The following is a 23,174-nucleotide window of genomic DNA, read 5'->3' on the forward strand; positions in this document are numbered from 1 at the left end:
CTTCTACTGAACTCTGTCAAGTGGTGAGCATGTAGAATGTGAGACTGGCATGCGTGTCGTGGTACGGTCACAATGTGCCTGTGAGGAAATCGAAGTGGTGCGCGAAAGGAGGCAAACATAGTTTCTCAATCAGCGTGTTTTTGGGGATCCCAAGGGAGCACCTCCCAAACAACACCTCATTCTGACTAGGCCACAACATTTGAAGCAGTGTTTTGCCATTGCACATTTGTTGATCAGTCTGTAATCGTTTGAAGGAATTCAACGATACGCTACAGTGTCTGGAACGATACTTTTCACGAGCACCTCTTGCAGTCTGTAGCATCCTAGTGGTCTACCTCTTTTCTACCGCTCTGTTGGCCCACTAAAGAAAGTCTAGGTGTATAAGCTATCATTTCGGTAGGTGGGAGGGGTTCTGTTTTACCAAGGTAGTAGATCATTAATTAAAGCACAGCACGAACGAGGATCCTTCATAGTGTTTTGTTCCCACAGACAAGCACTGCACAGGTTTGCATGGTGGCTGTGTTTTGCTGAAGTGCTGTGTAACAGGACGCCAGCGCTCCAGTCCAAAAGAATAGGCATGTGCGTGCTCAGGCAGATTGAGGCCATTTGAGTGTGCATTATGGTAGCAGAGGCAGTTGTCGGATTCTAGGAGAGCATAGAAGCTTGGGCAAGCTGTTAACAACATGCTTACGGTAGAATCCCAATAATGCCAAATCTCTCAATCCAAGTTGACTGATGACTTGAACTGCACAGCTGGTCTCAGCAAAGTGCCACATATCTTAATAGGACAGTTACTTCCGCGAATTTTAGCTAAAAAAAAAATCCACGCGAGGACTGTTTCGAACAAAATTTTCGTTCCTGCCCACGGTCCTTAGGAGAAAAGTTGCGTCACGCTGTTTCTCACCTCAACGCATCTCTAGAAGTTACAGATAATGCGACGGCCTTCACAGTATTCCTTCAGCAGGCATGAGGGAAGGCAGTGCACGCGCACGTACCAGCCATCTCAGCCAGCGTTGCAATGAGGCCTTGTTGGTTTGGCATCTTCGAATAATAATATATAGTGCAAATAAAAGGGGACACAAGCCAGGCATATGAACACACACTGCTCAGCCAACCCATCGTTTGATTACCGGCAAGATCAGGATCGATGGTGGTCTGACGTTAGGACAGACAGTAATTTCTGCTACCCAGAAGGAAGTGTAGCACAGCATTGGGAGATGTAAGGGGAAGGGAAGTGAAGGATAAAAAGAAGTGGAAAAGGAAGGCCACCTTTTTGAGAGGAGTACGCACACCACCAAGTGCCAGGTCGGAGTACCTCTATCCCCATTAGCAAATGGGGTAAGAGTTTGGCAGCACTGGGAGTCGAACCCAGTACCTCCCACTCTACCACTTCACCACTGGTCGTGTTTTTCGCCGGCTGCCTGTGGAGGAGTTACCAGTAGAAGGAGACTTATATGCGTGCTCTGTCGTGAGCTTTTGCGGACTGGGTCGATTGAGTGGACTGCAGTGCTCCATCATATCTCTTCATTACTCTATCTTCACTGTATTGCAATGCACAAGGCGCTTGTGCTAACATCTTGGCTTCTAAGAGGATAAAGCTGGGCTAGGTATTTGAGCTCACGCTATAAATGATGCAGACCAAGAAGCCGAAGCACAGGAAACACAAAGGTAGACTTCAGCTAGTTCTTTTATTTCCAGAGAAAACAGGATAGATTATGTATGCATGGCCTGTACAAAGGGAACCAACATTGATTTTATTATTTTGCAACGAGCGCTCGTAACATTTTGATACAGGGACGCCACGTGGCATGGCTTTGGCTTGAAAAAAGTGCAAAGGTTAGGTGTTGCTATGTTGTTTGGGCACCTAGATTTGGCAGGACGCTGGTACGTAGTTGGACCATTGTAGTATCTCACTCTTGCATATCTTACCTAGTGGTCTGCATTCACCTTGAGGTCCAGATATGTTCACTTATTCTTGCAGCTCAGTTACCCAGAAGGTAGAGCTTGCCATAAGAAGTCCCTGCATGTTTTACTAACAGCACAAACCTGCAAAGTACAAAGAAAGGAAGATGCATTACCAATTTGCCCATATAGCTATGGTTCAAGAGGGAAGCTTTGGGCAAAAACAGAAGTGTGTTATATTGAGGACAGACTTTTCAGCATGATGCTAGGCATTTTCTTCGGCACTATTTTAGAGTGCTGCGGTGTCATTTCACATCTTTGACATGTCGTTTGATGTGGATATAGTGTAGAATAGGCCTCATAGTTAAACCAGGACTTGTGTTGGTCTTCACTGGGGCCACTAGTCACCTTTTCACCCATAAAATGTTGCAAGCACACTGTCTGCACATGTCAGGGATTGTTCCTACTGAAAGAGCTTCTCAATTTTTGTACTGGTGACTTTGAATGGCAGATCTGAAGCACTTATGGGAGCAACACTTCGCAGCAACTTTTGCCACTAATTTCCACTGGCCTGCCCCTGAAAGTGAAAACCTTTCCAAAATCCAACCAATGAAATTATTCGTAGAGTCCATTGGCTGTTTCGAATCTGCCATAAGAATTGGGCTGCTATATGTTTTTGGCAGTATCGCACGGGAAACCTTCGCACTAGCCAAAGCTCATTGCTATTGCACCTTTATTCATGTATTTGTGTTGCCTGACTATAATATTCTCAAAATAAGCACTTCAACCGGATGGGAACGACATAAGTGCGTTGACGGTAGCCAACGTAAAATAGAATTCAGACCACTTGTACTGTAACCGCTTGTAGTGCAGTACTGGCTGTAATGTGATAACTTCTGACCCTCATGTGGAACTCTGTGTGTTTGTACAAACGTCTTATAGTTCAATTGCTCGAGACGAAATGGCAATTAAGATGCTGCTGCTGGGCATAATTTAACAAAGAGGTGAGCGCACTTCTTGCCAAGATGCGTCATTTGAAATTAGACTGACAGAGGCAATACTTGGGCTTTGCGGAAGAGGAAGAGGCATGGAGCTAACAAACAAGGTGAAGATGAAAAATGAAATGTGGTGGCAGTGCGTTTTATGTCACGTGGCTGCACCCTGTTTGAGTGTTGTAGTTGGTGATAAAGAAGTCTGCAACAATACCTTGGTTTGGTCAAGTTGGTCCGTCATCGGAGAAAACTTTAAAAGCGCAAACGACGAAGACGGAACACGTACAACAGGACTGGCGCTTTCGACACACATTGATTTGTTTTCAAAATTCATGTTTGAAGATTGACCCACGCAGTCTCTTGTGGGATGAAGTGTGCATATGCATGAGCTTGATGCCCGGGTATATCGCGATGTTTGTTTTAAATGAACGCCAGTCCTGTTGCATATGTTTCGTCTTCATCGTTTGTGCTTTTCAAGTTTTCTCCAATGAAGAAGTCTCTTCAGCTCTGGCTACTTCACAGTGCTTTGTACAGCACGAACTTGCAATTTCACTTTTCAGCTTCTTAGTTTCAGTGCTGTTTGGTGTAATTGCAGTACTTCTATTTGCAGCCGCCTCTGAGACTTAGCTGCCTTTACAATTCCATTAAAATAGAAACCCTTAAAGGTATGGTGTTCCACCTCTGTGTTGAGTAACGACTTCGAGTCAGTGCACTCCGTGAGCAACAAAGGACAGTGTGTTCTTTTGCAGCCATTTGCTTAAAATATAAATACCTGTAACGATATCTAAGTGACTGTGATTTTCTTGTTGCCGAACAGTTGGCCACGGATATTTTTTTTCCTGCTCATGTTGACATAGAGCACTAAAGTGCTTGTATGCAGATAATGAAAACCCAGCCGGTTAAATTAAAGCGGACATCCCCGTTGCCAAATCTCTCAAGCCTCAACCAATCATTCAATCAATCAAAATTACACATTCACTTCAAGTGCTCTCATTTGACAACAGTGAGTGCAAGTAGCAAACCTGCTGAATGCTGTGGGGAGGTGTATGCTGTGCTTTTGGCTTGCTCTGTGTGTACAGTATGGCTCTACTTCTAAAGGGAACACACCGTGGGTATTTGGCTGCCTATTTTAACTGAGTTACGGCAACGCGGCATGTGGACAATTTTTTAATGTTGTTTAAATGTCAGCCTAATACACCCTTCAAGGCGTCTTGATAGTGGCGTCTTGATTTTGGTAAGTTGGCTTTTTTACCGGCTAAGTGTTCCTTCTAAGAATTGACATTGCTGTACGTCTGGCACCTAATTTCCTCGCTAAGCAAAAAGTCATTGGCAGGCTGTGTCACGCACAGATTGCCCTCGCAACACTGCAGGCTTTTCTTTGCCGCTTAAAATTATGCTTCGGGATGTTGCTCACTTCAATTGTTGTGCGTGTGTGTTTGTTGCACAGCACCAGAGGGGCTGCTGGCTACATACGGTGATGCGTTTAATGTCACTTAAAATCTCGCAGAAGTGATTGTATCTACGAGAGCAGTCACTCCAAAGCGTCCTGCCCCAGCACATAAGCTAAAATTCTTGTGCCGCTCTTCTGGCTTTTTTACAAAAACAGTGGTGTATTTATGCGTCAGTATTTGCACCCACGAATCCTTGTGCTGTCGCTGGGACGCTTGCCGACAATGCAAGCTACGTTAGGGGTCAGGTTTAAAACCGCAGCATTCTCGAAGCTGTCTTGTGAGGTAGTGAAATCCCCTCCCGCCCTCTCTGCATTTTGCACTCTTTTGATTGCTTTTTTGTTTGTTACTCGTGAGTGTGTTTGTGCCTATTTTGCTTTTTGTTTTCTTGGGTTGTTGTTCTCTCCTTATCATTTGTTTTCCTTCTCTCTCTCTCTCTTTCTTTCTTCTCCATCCACCAACCTGTCAAACCTTCACTTGTTTGTGTCATGCACAAACCCCTTCTTCCAACCCTCCTCACCCCTTTTATTTTTAACATTCTATCCCACAAATGCCACACTTTTTCTTCATTGCAAATCACCTGCACATTTTTGTTTACCTTTCATCAATTGCCCATCTACACCCACCATCACTGCATCCCAATCTCTGCAATCATCCCAAAATCGTGCTGTATGCCCCGAAAATGATGCCATTATCTAATCTTTTGCTGCCCCCGACTTTAAAAAAAAAAACCTGTGTCTCACGATTGCGTGTTAATTTTGTGCTGGTCTGCCACGATGTGCCATATTTAAACATGGCTTCTTTTTCGCTGGGAAAAAAAAATATCATGCGGCTTGCACATAAATACACGACTGCACATTTTCTCACATTGCCTGTCATGTTCATTTTTCTTACATAAAAAAATAAATAAAATTTGATGGCTGTGTCTTTGTTCACAAAATCATGAATGAAATTCTGCTGCCCTATGCTGCGTGATGCTGAATATCTTTGCTGTCATATCTCTCGCGTTGCCTTGCCTGTGAAAACACGATGAAACTTTTATTTCAAATACACTATCTTTTCGCAAACGTCTACTGAACTGGACATTGCTACTATTTTAACGGATCAATTTGATAAAACTCTCCACCTGAAATGCTTATTTTATCCACCCGCAAAATAAATCCCTCCGCATTATTCTGGTTGCTTTCATTGACGTTGGCATGGCTTTGCCATTTGGTCGATGCACGCCATCGACCTCGATCGAAATCTACGCTGGTTCAGCAGCCAGCACAGCAGCCACCCGCCAATACGTCGACTGCGCTCTCGCCGTCCACAACGGCCTCTAGCGGTCAGCGTAGTGACCAGCCGCCTCAAGGGATCAAAACCAAGCTTTTCAGTGCCCTCGGATTTCATTCCCTGTCGCCGTCGTCATAGTAACGTGCGACGGTGCCGTGTCGGGCCCGCTCGTGTTTTTCCGCTTCCTCCTCTGAGGAGAAGCAGCCAGTTTTTTTTTTCTTAGAGACAGACTCGGATGTGACTTGTGTCGGCCGCGAGGTGTGTGGACTGCCCTTTTCGCCTCTCTCTCCCCGGACCCTGTTGTTTTGGTAAAACGGCTCTTTCGACCTGCACTCTTCGGCGATGCGCAATACGTTCATTCCGTCAAGTGATGAAGTGCTCCTTTGCACTGTCTTTTTTTTTTCTCTCTGCGGTTGTCGGAGTGTCTTGGTGGTGTGATTGCAGACCAGCTTTGAGAAAGCATGTGGCGTCCTACTCCCTGAATGAGTGATGTTATGTCTTCTTAGAAAGAACGGAAATCGAGAACAAAAAAAGGCTTCGCTTGCCTTTTCTCAAGGACTGCGCGGCTTGAGGACGCGCACGCATTACATGAAGTGCTTGAGAGCTGTGTGTGTACTGCACATACAGCCAAACCCACTGTTAAATAGGATGATTATCGTGGAAATGTGGCGTAGAGGCCTGTAGACTAACTGTTTGTGTTTAACGTATGGCCAGTGGATTGTACCAGTCATTTCTAATGAAGGCGAAGAAGAAGGTATTCCAGCTATGTTTGCTCCATTAGACGCTATGCATTCTTTTTAACAATGGACTACTCTGTGCACTTATATTAGAAGAGATTCCTACGCATTTGCAAGCTTTAATTTTGCGGTCTGCCGTCTAGGTCTTGCTTTTTCCACTGTGTCTTCTCCCATTTGTCGACATAGCTTTAAGTTTCAAGGGAAGTATGCCAGGAAGGTGGAATTTGTTGTCAAGAGGGGTATAAACGAGGTTTACACTATGCGCAAACTATTTTTAGGCCTCTTGATTCACATTTTCATTCACCAGTGCCTTCCTCTTTCCGGCTATGTTCCAGGAGCCCTCTAGACTGATGTTCTCAAAACATTCACGTGGAGACAAGTGCTACTGTCTTAACATAAACACTGCATCTGCGTAGAACTGCATTTTCATCTCAAAGTCAGTTTCTTAGCGCAAATAGCGCAGCTTAGATTTGTGCAGCGTGCCGACAGCAGTAGACACAGCTAGCACGTCACTGTTGGGTGACTTGCACATACCGCACATCTTTGTGCATTTGACCGATTGTCTTGACATTTTTTTTAATCTCACTACGTGTTAAATTGTGCAAGTAAGCCAAATTTAGGAATAATTTCAGTTGAATTAAAAATATTTCAGAAATATTTGATTTGAAGTACATTAAACAGTTGAGCAGTTCATTTTTACATGGGCCTCCCACTGATTACTCTTCTGGAAAATTTTTAATTGTACATTCACTTTTTATCATAATTGAATGTCTAAGAAATTTCAATAGATAAGCAGCAATAGAGCATCGAAGTTGTACTGCAAAGGATGCGGGTTCAGCTCCCACTCGAGGCAGGGTGTCTCTTTGTCCACTTTCCATATTTCTTATTATTTCTATTCAGAAGTTCAAACGGACTTTTCTTTAATGATGCTAATTATTCCAAAGTGTTTGAAGTGCTGACTGAACAGTGCTCAGAGATTCAAGGGCCATTTTACTCAATCGATAAATGTTAGTTAAAAAAGAAATCGTCGCGAGGTCATGTTTCAACAGCCATGACTATGTAGAAGGAAGGAAAAAAATGATGATGCTTTAGAAATGACTACGGACTGTGATACCAGCGATTCTCCATTTTTGCTGTCGAATTTTCGCTGTCTTTGCACAGGGCTTCATTAGCCAGCATCGGCGTCATTACACTGAAGTTCCAATTTGCTGTGGCTGTTGCTTGACTCTTGTCAGGTTGCTTGGTTATGCTTAGCTGAAGTTCACACGACAGCCATGTGTGACGCTTCTGCTTGCAAAGAGTTCTCACGCAGTGTATGCAGTAGCCATAGCCGTGCGGATGATACCCCTGGTGACTACTAATCATGTAGCAAAAATATTACAGTAGTTCGCGTTATGGTCGGTTTAAAACGGCCCAAGTTTTTATGCATTTTCTCCAAACAACCCTTTACTCAACTTAATTGTTTGGGGCAACAATTTCTCAAGCTCTAGCAAAGGTACAGCTGTAAGTTTTTTTGCTGTATGAAGCTAAATGCAGAAAGGTTGAAGTGCTGCAAGCAGATTTTTTCCTCGCTCTATAATTGCATTATCTTTTGTTAGTTCTCGTTCATTAGTGGCTGCGCCGTAAACAATTAATTTTGACAATCTGCTAAATTGCTAGTTGTTCTAAGATTTGAAAACTGCTTGCAGCGATTCAGTTTTTGTGCTTTCTGTTTTCTACTCATGCATTAAGTATAACTTTCTGCCCAGTCTTCTTTTATCTGTTGTCTCCTTAAATAATAGTAATTTATATGCCATTAACATAATTTCAATGTTATTTGAGCCACCAGAAAAATAACTGTACCTTTAAAATCAGCTCAATAATGCACATATCCATGCTTTTAACTTGGGTTTCGTCAAAAAACAAGGATAGCTCCAGATGCGAAGTACCCATTCCATCAAAAATAGCTGCCCATTCGGAAGGCTCAGTTTGTGCTATGCTACACTTGCAAGTGTTAAAATGTGTTAGGATGCGTTCCTTCGGTGGCTGGTGTTCTTGCCTTCTTGTATTTTTTTCTTGCCTTTCATCAACCTCATCTAAGGTTGCACATTGTGGCTGGCTGTGTTTTTTCAACATTCTCGTTTTCCTATTTATTTATGTTCAAATAGTGCGCCAGCTTACAACACTTTTGACTGTCTTAAATGCTTGATGAATTAACGGGGCTCAGTGACCAAGGCTTTTTACTCGACAGCATTGGCTGAGGCAGTGCTATTATTGACACCATGTCGCATTAATAGTTTCACCTGGCTGTCGAATCTTAGTTGTTTTGCTTTTTTGTGGTGCCTGTCATGATCCTGTATTACTGATGCTCGTGGTGCAACTGAGACTTCTTTTGTCGCGAAGCAAGGCATGTGAGATTAGTCTATTTCACTTCTGGAGCTTCTTTACGGCATCATTTGGCCTTGCTTTAAGCGTGTGGTGCTGTATTTTTTTTTTAAATATTGAGGATATCGTTGTTTTATAGCGGACTTTTCTTTTATATGTGGGCCTATTTGTGGAGCCAGTTTGAATCGTTTATGGGTGCTTTTATGCATTTGTTATTGATGATGAAATAAAAGTAGCACCCTTCCCTCTCTCCCTCTTGTTTCTCACGACATTTGCTTGAATCACTGATTTTGTTTGGCAGTTGTCTGAAAACGAAGCTAAACATTATCACAGATTCAATTTAGTCTAATCAAGTGTTGGTTACAACATTTGATTTGAAGCTCATTCAGAGACATCCGGATATCTTGATGCACGGTCTTCAAGGCTCGTTGCATACCTTGGTGTGACTGACTGTTCAACCATTAAAACGTCCTACAAGCTTTTAAGCTTGCACCAACAACACGTCAAAAGCTTGGAACACCTAAATGTAACATGCTGTTGGCTTAGTTGGGTTTAGCATTTAATTCTTATTATTTAAAAAAATTTTGACTTGCATTTATATTGACAAGGAAGGGACTTTTGAAGCGTATTGGAAGATTGCTTGATGTCTCATTGGCACGCCTTTAAAAGCTTGTGGGATGTCTCACTGGTAGAAACTTGAAGCCTTGCTTGACATTGTAGATTTAGTGTCCTGTTGTATGGACACCATGTACTGCAAGCTTTTGAGGTGTTATCAGGGAAACGGCCTACAAGCCTTCAGCGAATTTCTAACTGGATTCAAACAAGTGTCAACCTTTCACGTATCTCTGTGATTGGTCATGCTGATAGGACTTAACAAGCCTCCGATGTGTTTCGAAAGGTTTCCGAACTGGGTTGAAATCTATGCATTCTACTGAAGAATGTGCATCCCCCATCTGTGGCGATCACACAAGCCTCAACCAATTGCATGTGCTGATGACGGAACATTCTATTATAAAACATTTACAAGATCGCGCCCCAGGTTTCAATACTTTGAATAGCCATCTTTCCGACATGTCAGTTGGTTCTGATGCACATTCGTTTGCTACTTAACACCAATAATCTGAAATTCGATTTTTTTTTTGGAGTTTCAGTTTAATGATTGTTATTACATGTACTAAAAAATGGGCTTGCACATCGTGGAAACGAACTGTATGTCCACTTGGGACATTCTTTTAAAAGAAAATTTTACAGCATTTACAATTTCGTTAAAATTCGTAGGGCATTTGCAAACATTTGTGAAAAATGGGTTTCGGCTGTCGGTGGCACCCCGGACACGAGTGAGCTGTTGTGCCTTCGTCCAGGTGTGATAATCCTCTGCACGTAACTTTCAGATGCGCAGTGTTATGCTAGGATCGTACGACGAACTGATGGTTGCTGAGAAATTTGTGAGTACTACTACCACTACATGCTGTATTCCTGCACAGCAGGTCATGCTGGAATGCGAAGGCCCCCAGGAAGAATATGAGAGCCATTTTTTTTTTTGGCGGGCCCCTCTTTCCTTCTTTCTTCTGTCACGAGATTATTTTCACACCACTTCCTCACACTCATTGTGCACTTGCGCGGGGCCAGGGTTTCCACAGTTGGCGCAAGGAGGGATGTTTTCTTTTTTTTTTTTTTTTTTTGCTGGCAAAGTTTGTTCACTCACGTGTGCCAGAACACTTAAGAGTAGGAAAGGGCACATACCATGTTTGAGGCTTTTAACGCTTCATTCAGTAATCATGACCAACTTTTGTCGAGATTCGGCTACATTACAATGTAACTCGAAGGTGATCAAGTTTACGTTTCAGTCAACTTTGTTCCAACATCTAGGATGCTGAGAGTCGTGGTTTAAATGCCACTACACGGGCTGAACTAGGACTGCAATAGTGCAATCAGCAGGAACAGACAAATACAGTGTGGTGCAAAAATACAAACATAACAAGCCTAACTGGAAACGATATCTTTACTAATCCATTAAATGCTTTATTGGCGAGGCAGCTATAAACAGTTGTTCCAGTTGGACCAGTGGCTTACTCAGTAATATTTTACAGAAAAATATCATTGGCGGAAAATAACAAACGTTGATGAGCCGTTGAAATAAAAAGAATCTGTATGGCTTACTTATGCAAAATTCACGACACTTACGAATAGAAGTTGAAGACTTTAGGCATGACCAAATGTGTTGAGCCAGGGTGACTTCAGTGTGATTACTGAGTTATGAATAAGCTGAGATAAAACTACTCAACTTTTGCAGTTGGAGCAATGATGTTTTGTGTTTCGCTGGCCATTCTGTCTCGCACGCCGCACGGAGGAAGCACACTGTCATTACACTGGGACAGCTATAGTGTGTGAGACATCCTCACTTCAAGCACAACTTATCACCTTCGTAAAAATATTCTAGGCCCATGCGCACACACACGAACCTCAACTGCCTGCAAGCTAAGCATTCACCCACTTTTGTGAGTGTTGTATGTAACACGTGTCCTAGATGTTCATGTAGTACATAGATGCTGCACTAGTTGAGCGTTGTTGCCTTCACCGTGCACAGTATCTTGCATAGTTGCAGTGAAACACTTCAACCTTTGCCAACTGTGGAAACGATGGCTGCTTAGTTGAGTGGCTTTGTAGTGTGTCTGCTCCATGGCTTCTTTATGGGCTGTGCTCTCAACCGATCACTTTCAGCCGTCATCACTTTCGACGTGCATTGGTTCGTTGAGCCGGCAGGTGCGATGCCCGTTGATCATCTGGTGGTGCAGTGCGTTGAAAAAGACATAGCCGAACAGATAGCACCTTTGAGAGTGATCGGTTGAGAATGTAGCCCCAATTTCACATTTTGATCACATTGTTGTGTGCATTGCATATACATCTGCTCCACCCAACCACCAGCACGCTTGCTTTTATTTATTTACTTATCCACATACTGCGACACACGCAGTCGTGAGGCTGTGTTGCCTGTTATCGTTTGACTCAATTTCTTAGTGTAAGGTATGCAGCTACCTCTTCGTAGCTTGTTTTCCACGTGATGGAGCTTTGGAAATGGCGAGGAATGTGTATTGTGCATCTCTTTTTGACCTGCAAGTCATCTGGGGAATTATCTTGTAAGCAGAATGGGTCTACGGTCTGCTTCGTTTCAATTCTTATTTCGTAGAGATGTTCAGGTTATTAAAAGTCCAAGACTACCTGCAAGCAGCCTTGCCGATGGTCTCTGTATGCCTGTAGAACCTTATCCTTGAGTCTCCTGCCTCTCAGTGGCACGTACTCAGTTAGTGCATTGGAAGTTCGTAAACTGCGAGCTCCATCAGCGCTTGCTTGGAGGGAAAACACAATGTGAATTCTGTGCCAGGTCAACATCGCTAAATAAAGTTAGCACCTATGGTTTTAGTGGACATCGCAAAACCTTCTTAGGCCTTGGTAGTATTTAGCAGCGAAACATCCAAAAGCTGCCTCCTAAAATTTTCATTTGTTGTACTATGTAGGGAAACTATCATACACTTAACTGTCATCAACACAATGAGGAGATGTTAGTGTTTTTTTTTTTTTTTTTCGCTCTTCTTTGGCATGACAAGTCCCTGTTTTTGGATAATCTCTTAGCTTGGCACCTCGCAAGCACAGTTAGTGTCGTTAATTCTCCTAAATCTTCGCTTCTCGCATAACTGCGCAACGTGTCTTAGGTGTATGAAACATAGCTGTGAGAAAAGGCACACTATTCAAACAGGCAATCACATCCATTCCCGAACAGTGTTGCATGATAATAGTGACGCTACCTACAGATAAAATAGCAGCTGCACTTTAAAGACAAATGAAGACATCCTGAATATTATGGCTAATACATGCTCTTAATTTATGCATATTTTTTTCGAAATTCTGCATTGCGTGCAGTTTAGTACCCTCATTAGGATTGTGTATCACCGTAAACTGCTGCATATATCTAATTTATTTTGGAAAAAAAAAATATCTGAGTACGATGCCCGTAAGAGGATCACTGTATGAATTCTCGAATTGGTACAGCTGTGCAAAATCTGAGCATAAAGGGAGCAAGCCATCTTACAGAAGGTTCAAATGTTCCTGCCACTTCCTATTTTCACCACATGTAGTACCAAATCTGGATTCAGATCGAGTTCTTCTTTATGTTACAACGAGCCAAGCTGTAGCCACAGAGTCTTTGCTGCATCTGTGGATGAACATGTGACAGGCAGTAACAACCAACGTCAGTTGTTCAGAATAGCTAACGTGCTTTAGGTTTAAGCAATGATCACACCCATCTAAGCCACAGATTTCTCCTAGCTCGTACAGGACCGCGGCGGCTGCATTTTCGATGGAGGCGAAAACGTCTGAGGCCCGTGTACTTAGATTTAGGTGCACGTTAAAGAACCCCAGGTGGTCGAAATTTCCGGAGCCCTCCACTACGGCGTCTCTCATAATCACATCGTGGTTTTGGGACGTTAAACCTCAGATATTATTATATTATTAGCTCGTACAGGAGGCAGCTTTTTTAACGTTTATGCACAGTACTGCTTGCATCTCGTTACTCTCACTGCTACTCTAACATCTTCTGTGTTGCCTTGCATTTTCTCTCTGCAACCCAGCTTCTGGAATGTCATGCTAGTTTGCAGAGCCTTGATATGTGCATTTGGCTGTTAAACTGCGCATGTTCTTGCTACATTTGTCACATTTTTTTGGTCCAGGGACAGTCCCTGACATTGCAGCAAGTGTGCATCGCATCTTGGGTTATACTGTCAGTGTTATGCGCCCGTTTCTCTTACCTGTTGTTGGCAAATGAAATGGTGCACGGTAAATGTGGGAGTATTTCAATATAACAGGCCATATCTGACTAATGTCGAACTGGGCAGCTTGGTAATTGTAACAAAATTTCAACCTCCTACGGGGCAGTACAGAAGAGTGATGCTTTAGACAACAGGAAGTTGAGCTAGTTGGTAAGGATTCGTCGTGAAAGAAGGTAGGACATGCAGAGACAAACACCGAGAGCAGAAAACCAGGCAACACAAACACCAGCATTTGCATTGTCTGGTTTTCTTCTCTTGTGCTTGGTGCCTGTAAGACTCACCTTCTTTTGTGATTTCTTTTTCATAGAACTGTGAACTGTCATCGTTTTTAGTGTATACATTGGCAATCTTGCCCTCTTAGGTAACAAAGCTTGACATTTTCACGTTTAATTTTGTAATCGCTTGTTAGCAGGCACTGCCAGTGCTCCATTCCATTTGCTTGCAAAGAAACCTTGATTGAAGACTTAATCAGCCGACTGCTTGACAAGAGTGTGTGGCTGTGTATTTCAGGCTTTTATGATGTGCCTGCATCGTGTGATGTAAACCATTACCGACATTTGTGCATTTTCAGGGGGCTTTTCTTTTCACATACACAAGCCACCTTACAGAATCATTGAATTTAAGGGGAGATGTTGATAGGCTTGTCTGCTCAAAATTTCATTTTGCTGGGGTTTTCAGCATTTTAAAGTCCAAAGTGTGGTCATTGTTTTCACTGCAGGACACCTTAATTTGTTTCACGTAGCCAAGCCGTAAGATTTCTAAAGTAGAATACAGGTCTTGCCAAGGGATCTTTGAATTACCTTTTGGCCTTTATTTACCAAACTTGCCTCATGTATGTAAGTTTTTTTAATCTTCTGCACCTATCCTTTACTGCCCGTAAGTGTGTTTTAGTTCTTCTGGTTTGTTGTAGCTCAGTTTATAGGCAACAAGGTGGAGTTGGGCAGATGATCACATGACTAGCAGAAAAGGAAGTGGTGATATATTAAGAGGCTGCAGCACACAAAATACTCCTACCAGAACACTGTGTGTAGGCTGTTTTTGTAGGCAATCATTATGCCTTTGCACAACAAATTGGGTAGACTTCATGGTTAGTAGCTTATGTGGACAGTTTCATGCAGTTGATCCCAGTGTCACCTCTACATGCAGAAACTTCATCTCATAGAGGGGCATGATAGGCTGTATTACAACTGTTGAAAATGTCGCATCACTAAAAGAAGGGAAAAACCACAGTAATGCATTGCGCAAGAGAGCATGCATCAAGAAAAAGAAATCCTATTAAGTTAACAGTTACAGGAAATGCAGCAGACACAGGCCTATCTCCTCTTAAATTCGTGAAGCTGGGTGTGTGTAGTTCAATAAGGTTGAAAACTGGGCAAGTTGGTGATCGATCATATATATAGGTGAAGGATCGATCACTATATAGGTGAAGTAGCGCACCTTGACGAGGACAAAAGGGACAAGAGTGCCGCGAGTGTCATGTCTGTCTTGTTCCTATTGTCCTTGTCAAAGTGTGCTACTTCACGTATACAATATGATTGGTGTGGGTAATCTTCTGCAGTATCACTGCAAATAGCTCTTTTGCCTTGGTTAACTTTTCATATCGTCAGTTAGCTTTACTCCTGCATACCTTGCATTTTGCTCTCGTGGCACTGTTTCTTTCTAAATGTGCTTTTGTGCGTATGAACCTATTGGCTTATTAAGCTTGTTTTGGAAGCAGTGCTTGGTCGGCAGTGTAGCTCATCTTCATAAACTGCCCTGTTGCTGTCTTGTGCTGTATGGCACCCAAACTCGCTACAAACTTAACACGACTACATTTGCACAAGCTAGCTCATGAAAGCGTGCCTCTTGAAGTAACGCCTGTTCTTTTGCGTCAGCATCATAGTTTTTATAGTTTTCAGGCAGCAGATGTCGTGGTTTTCAGGGGCACGTTGTAGTTCAGATGACAGCGTCTGCCTCTTAATGCCTAGAATTGTTGATGTACTCTACCGAAGAAAAGGAATGCTAACGGGTCGTCACCAGCACTTGTCTCAGGAACATCGCGTGTGCTCAGAGTCCATACCCTGCTCTTGTGGCCGGCCCTAATGCTGGTGAACAGGAAACAGCTTTACAGTACCATTGTCCACAACACTTGCATTCAACTTAGAATATCTTACGAAGTAAGTGCTGAACTGTAGCAGAACATGCAGGGCTTGTTTGCACTGATTTGCACAAGGTGACATTTCATTGGCTGTCAACTTTTTTATGGCATATATTTTTATTTTTCTTACCTATGGTGTGCTCAGTTTAGTCAGTCATTAATTACATTTATTGCTGCTTAATGCTGCAGTCAAGCTTCTGCAGCTTTTTGCACACTACAGTGCTAACACCTTATGCAGTATGCACATGGCTGTGTTTGAGATGATGTTCCATGGGGCCAAGGTGACATGCTGCCATTCTATGCTAATGAATCTTTTCTAGCACTTTTATGCATTTGCATGTTTCTTTTGTCTTCTAGACATAGTCTAGCATTCCTCATTCCAATAGCTTATATGACACAGTTTCATAACTTTTTTTTTTCTTCTGGTTAGGCTTATAATCTCAGTAAATGGAAGTAACTGAAATGAAGCTGCTGCCTAAATGGAACTACTGTTTTTAATTTCGTTAATTTTATATTTGCTGCACCTGTATATGCATATCCCTCATTGAATAAAATGCTGGCTAAATTGAGCACATTTTGTCAGTTACTTAAGATTCTAGTTAACAAGATTCTACTCTATACCACGCAGCTTATAATTGAAATAATGAAGTAATATGCAGTTTTTGTGGTAGGTATAGTTTTTTGTAGGTAATACTACAAAAGTAAAACGAAATGTCACACCGCTGGAATTTGAATTGTAGTAAAAATCAAAAGAATGTGAGTTTTTTGAGTTACTTGGCATAGAATGAAGAGACAGCAATATAAGTGGGATTTTTTCAGCCTTGGCGTATAACAACTTGTGAACACAGCTTATATGACATAAAACTGATACTAGTACTTATTTTCTGAACTTGCGTGTTAAAACACATTTGCACTCGGTAAAGGAATGAGCTGGTATGAACAAAATGGGCATGTCGCTTTCTTGTTTGGGGCTGCATTTGTTGTGATTTCACTTCACAATGCTTCATGCTGCATTTTAACACTCGCTACATTGCAAGTTCGATTGCTACAATATTGCGTACGTTTCGGAATGGCATTACCATTTTTATGCTGCTATCACTTAAGTTGTTTTTGATTGTAGCAACTTTATACATTGATAAAAAAAAAAGTGAGCATGTGACTAATCTCTCCGAAACATGGATAGTTAATTAAAAATGTAATTTGCTAGAAAAATATGTATTTTCAAAAGTAAACTTTTAATACCTGCGCATAGTTGTAGGTTTCAACGTTTGCTCAATTAAAGGGGTACTGACACGAATATTTTCAGTTGTCGTTTTTTTGCGTCAAATGAAAGGTGAAGCCCTCAAGAGCCTAGAAAAGGTAGTGCTAAGTGCGAGCGCGCCCTGAAAAAGTAATTACAGTATGTTTTTAAAAGCTAGTTTCGGTTTCTACCATACCCTGACGTCAAAACACGGTATGAGCTTCTCGTCACGTGCTCGCACAATATACAGTGACGTTTCCACGCCGCTCCGTAGCGTGACTCCATTGGTGACGCACAAGCGGCCATCTTGGAAGTTTTGATGACGCACAAGCGGCCATCTTGGAAGTTTTCGTACCTGACGTCATCACAACTAGCCAGACTGCTGCGTGAAGTCACCAGAATTTGTACTGTAGCCTGACGTCAAGCTAGTGTTGATGTCAGTAGGTGCGCCGTGGAAAAATTTACTTTAATATCAAAATAAAATATCTTATTAGCATTTGCTGAGCTTCACACTTGCTCAGAGCCATCTCTGCATACAGGAGATTAGTATGGCAGAGTAAACTCGCCTTCGAAAAAAGGTGTCAGTACCCCTTTAACTTAGATACAGTTATTCTTAGTTGTTGTTTTGAAGCCACTTGTATGTTGCTGGCAGCCTTTCTTGAAAGTGGTCGGTGAGCCATGTCCGATGCATATTGTGAGACGAATGTCTTTCCAGTCTTTCTTTGTAAACTACCAGTTAAATTTCTTGCGTGCATTAAATTTTGGTGCTTTTTGAAGCGTGGGGAAATGTTGAATTTGTACACACAGCATCACAAATAGCATTAACACAGTCACGTGAGCGTTAGACAATAGCAAAGAGCTACTGTGAACATGTTGCTCGCGACAACTAATCATGTGCACGATAATACATTACTCGGAGACTCTGGAGCTTTCATACGTGTGGTATTTTCTGCACCCACGAAATGAAATGTGGCATTTTAGCGCAAACGTTGCATCTAGGCAGCAGTTTGCTGTCTTCCGAGCACACTCTCGCATCTTCACATTGATTCGAGAACCTGCGAGTGGTCATTTTGTACGAACACGCACATCATGGTGGGCAGTACAGCATGGTTGCCTAACCCCCTTCGCTTCGCAAGGAAAGACAAGCGATGGTGGTGCAATGGGCGCAAAAATGACTCGTTCCCGCTTGGCTTCCATTGGTGCACATCATCTTTTGTTGCCTTTCCTCGCGAATACAAATTCAGATCACCCTTTTAACACCTTTCCCCCTCCCCTTCTGTCTCCCGTTCTTCTTCTTCTCTGTCGCCCTCCTCTCTGACCGTGCTTTCTGTCGTGTCCCCCTTCTCGTTCCTCTTCATTTCTCCATTCTTCCATCTCTCGGTCTGTCCCCCTTTTCTTTTGTTTTTATTCTCTCCCGCCATCCGCGCACCCCTCACCACCACCACCACCTTCCCCCTGGGACGTTGTGATTTGGCCTTGGCGGGGGTCTCAGAATGGCCGATTGAAGCGGAGCAGCTCGCTGGGCAAGCTGCGGGCTTCCATCCGCCGCGGCAGTGCAAAGCTGGTGCAGAGGCTCAGGGGCAGCGACTTTGCCCACGACGATGATCTCGCCGCACGGTAAGTGCCGGCAGGCGGCCCAGTCAGCAACCCTGGCATCTTGTCAGCTCTCCGCTTGTCTGCTGCTTGTACCTATCCTCCTATTCGAATCTTTTGTGGAAGCTATCCAAAAAAAAAAAAGTGTTAAGAGTGCAAATTGTCTCGTTTGCACAGTGGCAGTGGTGCGACTAGTGGTACATTCGGCTGGTCATTTCGGAGTACATCGGAGCACGCTGGCGACACGCGTGACTCTTTTCTGGTTGAAATTAAGCACTCGGGACACAGAATGGTCTTTCGGGGCACCATGTAACCATGGCTCTCCGAAACCCTAAAGCCTCACTTTCGACCTTAGAACATGACCTAATTCCATTTGTGTGACTCCTTGTTGGTGCAGTGTCAGCTTTGGCGGCATGCATATTAATTCCTCAGTGCCTACGCGTGTTGTGTGTTGCAGCAGAAGATGCACTGATGCATTGCCTCTTGCAATATCCGATTGCTCAGGAATGGGGCTGCATGTTTGACTAGGACACGCACTTTCTTAAGCTCAGACCAAGACGTTGCAGTTAGGGTCAGGCCATGGTAGTGACCAGCCGAATGTACCCCGAGAAAGGGATCTGTCTTTTGTATCTCATTTTGGACTACTCTGTGTTTAGGATTAAAATGGTGGATACAGTACGTGGTGCATCCCACCAGTGCATCTCATTTTGACACAGTTGAGGCAGCTCTCTATCCTTAATCACTGTGTCATGCAAGTAGGCTGTATTTATTGTGATTTGTGTTTAATAAGAATAGTGTCGAGCTTTGGGAGTTTGTAGTTGAATACATGGGACTGAGAAGCCATGCTTTGTTGTGTTGCATCTAAACAATCCAGTGCTGGTTAGGAGATTTTTAAAATTTAGACCGGCACTTTCTTTTACGATGTAAAATTGAAATGCCAAATTTGCAAGTCTGTAACTCAGTAACAAATAACCACACCACAATTCTGTGAACTCCACCTCTTGGACATGCATCTAATGCAGGCAAAATGTACATGCGATAGAGCACTTTAAAAGTGAATTTGTGAGCATTACTTTTGCAGAACATTGGTAAACATAACGTTTTTTGTAAGCTGTGAACTGCTTGAAGAACCTGTGAAGGCTCGTCCTTTACAATCCAATAGGCCTCAGGTAGTATGCAACGTTAATTGGATACGAAACGATAGACTTTGTGGATTGGCAACGATTGTCCTAATTGTTACGCACAGTAAGCTTTCCAAAAGCACTCGCTTTACCAGTGGTCATGTGACCCTAGTTCAAGCGTTTGGGTGTGCCTTACAAAGTGCTCATATCGCTTCCATTTATAGTAACACAGAAGTTCAAGGGAAGATGGAAGTTTGAAGAGATGAAAAACATTCCTGTTCAAGAACTTTTCATCTTTCCTATTTGTAGCATAGCTTGTAGTTATAAGTAGAGTATGGATACTTCGAAATATCTGTATCTGAAGGGATTGAAACTAGTGGAAATCGGCTTTTTTTTTTCTATCTCCTCACCGTTTTTCTCTCACCTTCTGTATCTCAAGTGTGTTACTTTCTGGTGAATGCTGGGTGCACGTGGTGATTGTATTCCCTCTTCTAACATGATCCCCACTTTCTCGTTTCAACTTGCACTTCTGTCAACTTTTTCAGTCTGTTCCGTGTGTCACGATGATTTGTCAATTCGGTCATTAACAACTTTTCTCTTGACTGACATGTATGCAAGCAGGTTGGCAAAAGATGCAAAAATGAGCACTGCTGTTACAATGTGCATAGTTCGGGCTTGGCCTTGAGTGACTAGTGCTAGAAAATCTTGAAGGGTGTATCTGTTTTATGTTGGATCTTGACAAGGGATTACAATTGTCACATATTTCTTCTCCGACTGTTTATAACATTAGGAAATACTTTCAGAGAAAAAGAGCTTTTCTTAGCATTAGATCACCTAACTTCCTAGCGAACTGCAATGTCAGCGCAGATGAATGGTTCCAAATAAGATAGACCCTAACATAAAATTTGTCAGTTTAACTGTCTTTACGCTGTTAGTGACAACTCAAGAACGACTATATAGGGTCAGTATACACTTACCATGAATGATGTATGCTGTAATTTGGAAGGTTCGAAGGCAAACGAGAGGGATTATTGATGTTCACATCCAAATGACCTCCTCACCAAACTGTCCGCACGCTCCAACAGCTCAGTGAATGTGGTGTTCCACTATTAAGCACAAATTGTAGGCCCAACTTCCAAACATTGAAGTGAAGTGCTATGAAGATCTACTTGTGCACTGAGCTTGTCACATTAAGAGAAACACATGCATTCTTAGAGAAAAAGGTGGCATAAACTGATCTGGCATTCTCCACTCTGATGTCTTTCTTACAGACCGTGTTGCTGTGTGACTGAATAAATCCCACCAGTCAGCCGTTTAGTTTTCAAAATCGCTTACTCCTGTGTCGAGATGTGTGCTCAAATTGTCCTGATGTGTTACCAGAAGGACTCGTTAAGCTCTCGCAAATGTGATATTGACAGTAGCCAATAAACAAACAACTACCAAGGCAAACATAGGTACATTCACGCACATAACGTGTATAGACTGTGTGGTTCCGCAGCCACATAACGCATGCACCGTGGTAGCTTGGTAGCTGTGGCATTGTACCGCTATGTCGAGGATGCAGGTTTGGTTTCTGGCTGTGGCAGCCTTATTTCGATAAAGGCAATATGCAGAAACACCCATATACTTATGTTTGGATGCAAGGTAAAGAACCCCAGGTAGTCGAAATAAGCAGGAGACCCCTATATGGTGTGCCTCACAATCTTATAGTCTCGGTCTTGCCATTTTATACAACCCAAGAATTTCATTGCAGTTTTAACACACAGCCTTTGGTTTCTTTGGCTAACAGATGCAAACAACATGTCATTCAGTTTTACTGGCTACAGTCACAAACTGCAAAAAATTTAACATTTTGTGGAATCCTGTGGTCTGTAAACTTTTGTCATTGACTATGCATGGGTCACAAGGAAAAGGACAAAAGCGTAATTCGAAGTCATCATTGGCTAGTGCATGTTTGTTCCATGTGGCATTGTTCTTGACCTATCATTAGAGAGTTTTAGCAAGTTACGGAAATACGGTACGCAAGTACGGTAAGGCAGTACGGTAGCGTTCCTCCTTTCCCACTGGTTGTGCTTTTGCCACTCCCCGTTCCAGTGACAATGTGTACCCCAAACGACAGGTGTCTCGTTAACAATGCGTGGGCTGGCGGGCAACAATAAGCCGTGACAATCCCACAGTAAATTTTGAAAAAGCTTTTGTGGTGTTGGGGTGCCTTCCCGGCAAAAGGTCGATGACCTGGAAAGGAGGAGCGGTACCGTCCTACGGTAGCGTATTTGCGTACCGTATTTCCGTAACTTGCTAAAACTCTCTATTTCCTATATGTAAATAAATGGCTAGGCTTAACATGTATAAGCGTGGTACGAGGGCGGAGCCTTGCACAGGGCCTCCGCGTTGTTTTGTTTAATAGGATTAAGGCCAGACTCGACGTACGCATTGCAGTGCTTCAGCGTGTGGCATCTGGACGCGGTGCCGCGTCTAGACGCCATGCGCTGACGCGCTGCAACAAGTACGTAAGGTCAGGCCTTCAGTCCTCAACAGCGCTTCAAACACAACCCTGAGCAGCTTGATTTTGCCACTTTAAACTTTACGGGGCAGTGCTTTGATTGTGGAATTGGAAATTTTGCACGAGGCTTATTTGCGGTAGAAGCTGTTAACCTGTCCACGTGTAGGCGACTCATAACTTCCAGTATGTACGCATGCATGCTAAAATTTCCCACAACGGTGTTTAACATTCTTTTGTTATACAGTTGGACCCCTTTATAACAGACGCACCGGGGAGCAGTTCTTGTCCCTTATATGAGGTGTCTCTTATAAGCAGGGTACCACGTTCGCATTTTCTTAACGACCTCTATTTTGATGTAGGCACACAGGTGCCTCTTACACCCATTTGTCTGTTGCATGACTGCCTCTTATAAAAGGGCCCAACTGTATTGTATTAGTCTTCTGGGCACATTTGGGGGTTTTTCCTCAAAGGTCATTCGCGTCAGCTCCGTTTGCTGTAACCTTTCCGTTGCCCCTCATTTACAGAGATGGCTAAAAGAATCGTGGAAGTGTAGCAGTGATTTGCAGTTTGTGTTTACTCTGTTCTCAACAGTTGTAGAATTTACTCGTCAGCACCGCTAAATCTTGAGGACTTTTTCTTTAGCAGTCACTTAAGATAAAAAGAAATGGGCAGTGCCACTTGGTTACAGGGACTTGCTTCGCAGAAAAACCCATTAGTGAGAAGTCATGCTTATTCATTGCAGTGGAAGTTTGTGCCTGCACACGTGACTCTGTGGGATTCTTGCAATTGTGCTAGCTTGTGCTGTAACGTTCTCTCGTCCATCTCGCACCACGAGCCGTACATTTTCCTGACTGAGTGTCATACGTGACGTAGACAACTTGTGGGAATGGATTTTGCATCTCACCCGTTTGTGTGAACTTACTTCTATTTCTTGTTTCGGCAACAACCTTTGCAATCTGGAAAAGCCTGCAGCGGGATCACTGAGGGCAATGTGTGCGTGATGTGTGGTTGTGTGCCTGTCAAACTGTTTTTAAGACTT

The 23,174-nt window shown here is 43.0% G+C and overlaps 1 protein-coding gene across 1 annotated transcript in view; it reads left to right on the forward strand.

Annotated features, from left to right (window-relative positions):
* LOC119374487 (kinesin light chain) overlaps positions 1-23,174 on the forward strand; it is a gene marked incomplete in the record, with an annotated part of 72,511 nt that overhangs the window by 42,451 nt on the left and 6,886 nt on the right. Inside the window, 2 exon segments of the mRNA XM_037644594.2 lie at positions 10,110-10,163; positions 18,411-18,535. Coding sequence (XP_037500522.1) covers positions 10,110-10,163; positions 18,411-18,535 — 179 coding nt within the window.

The sequence above is a fragment of the Rhipicephalus sanguineus genome, chromosome 11, assembly GCF_013339695.2.
Source record: "Rhipicephalus sanguineus isolate Rsan-2018 chromosome 11, BIME_Rsan_1.4, whole genome shotgun sequence".
In the NCBI taxonomy this organism is placed as follows: domain Eukaryota; kingdom Metazoa; phylum Arthropoda; class Arachnida; order Ixodida; family Ixodidae; genus Rhipicephalus; species Rhipicephalus sanguineus.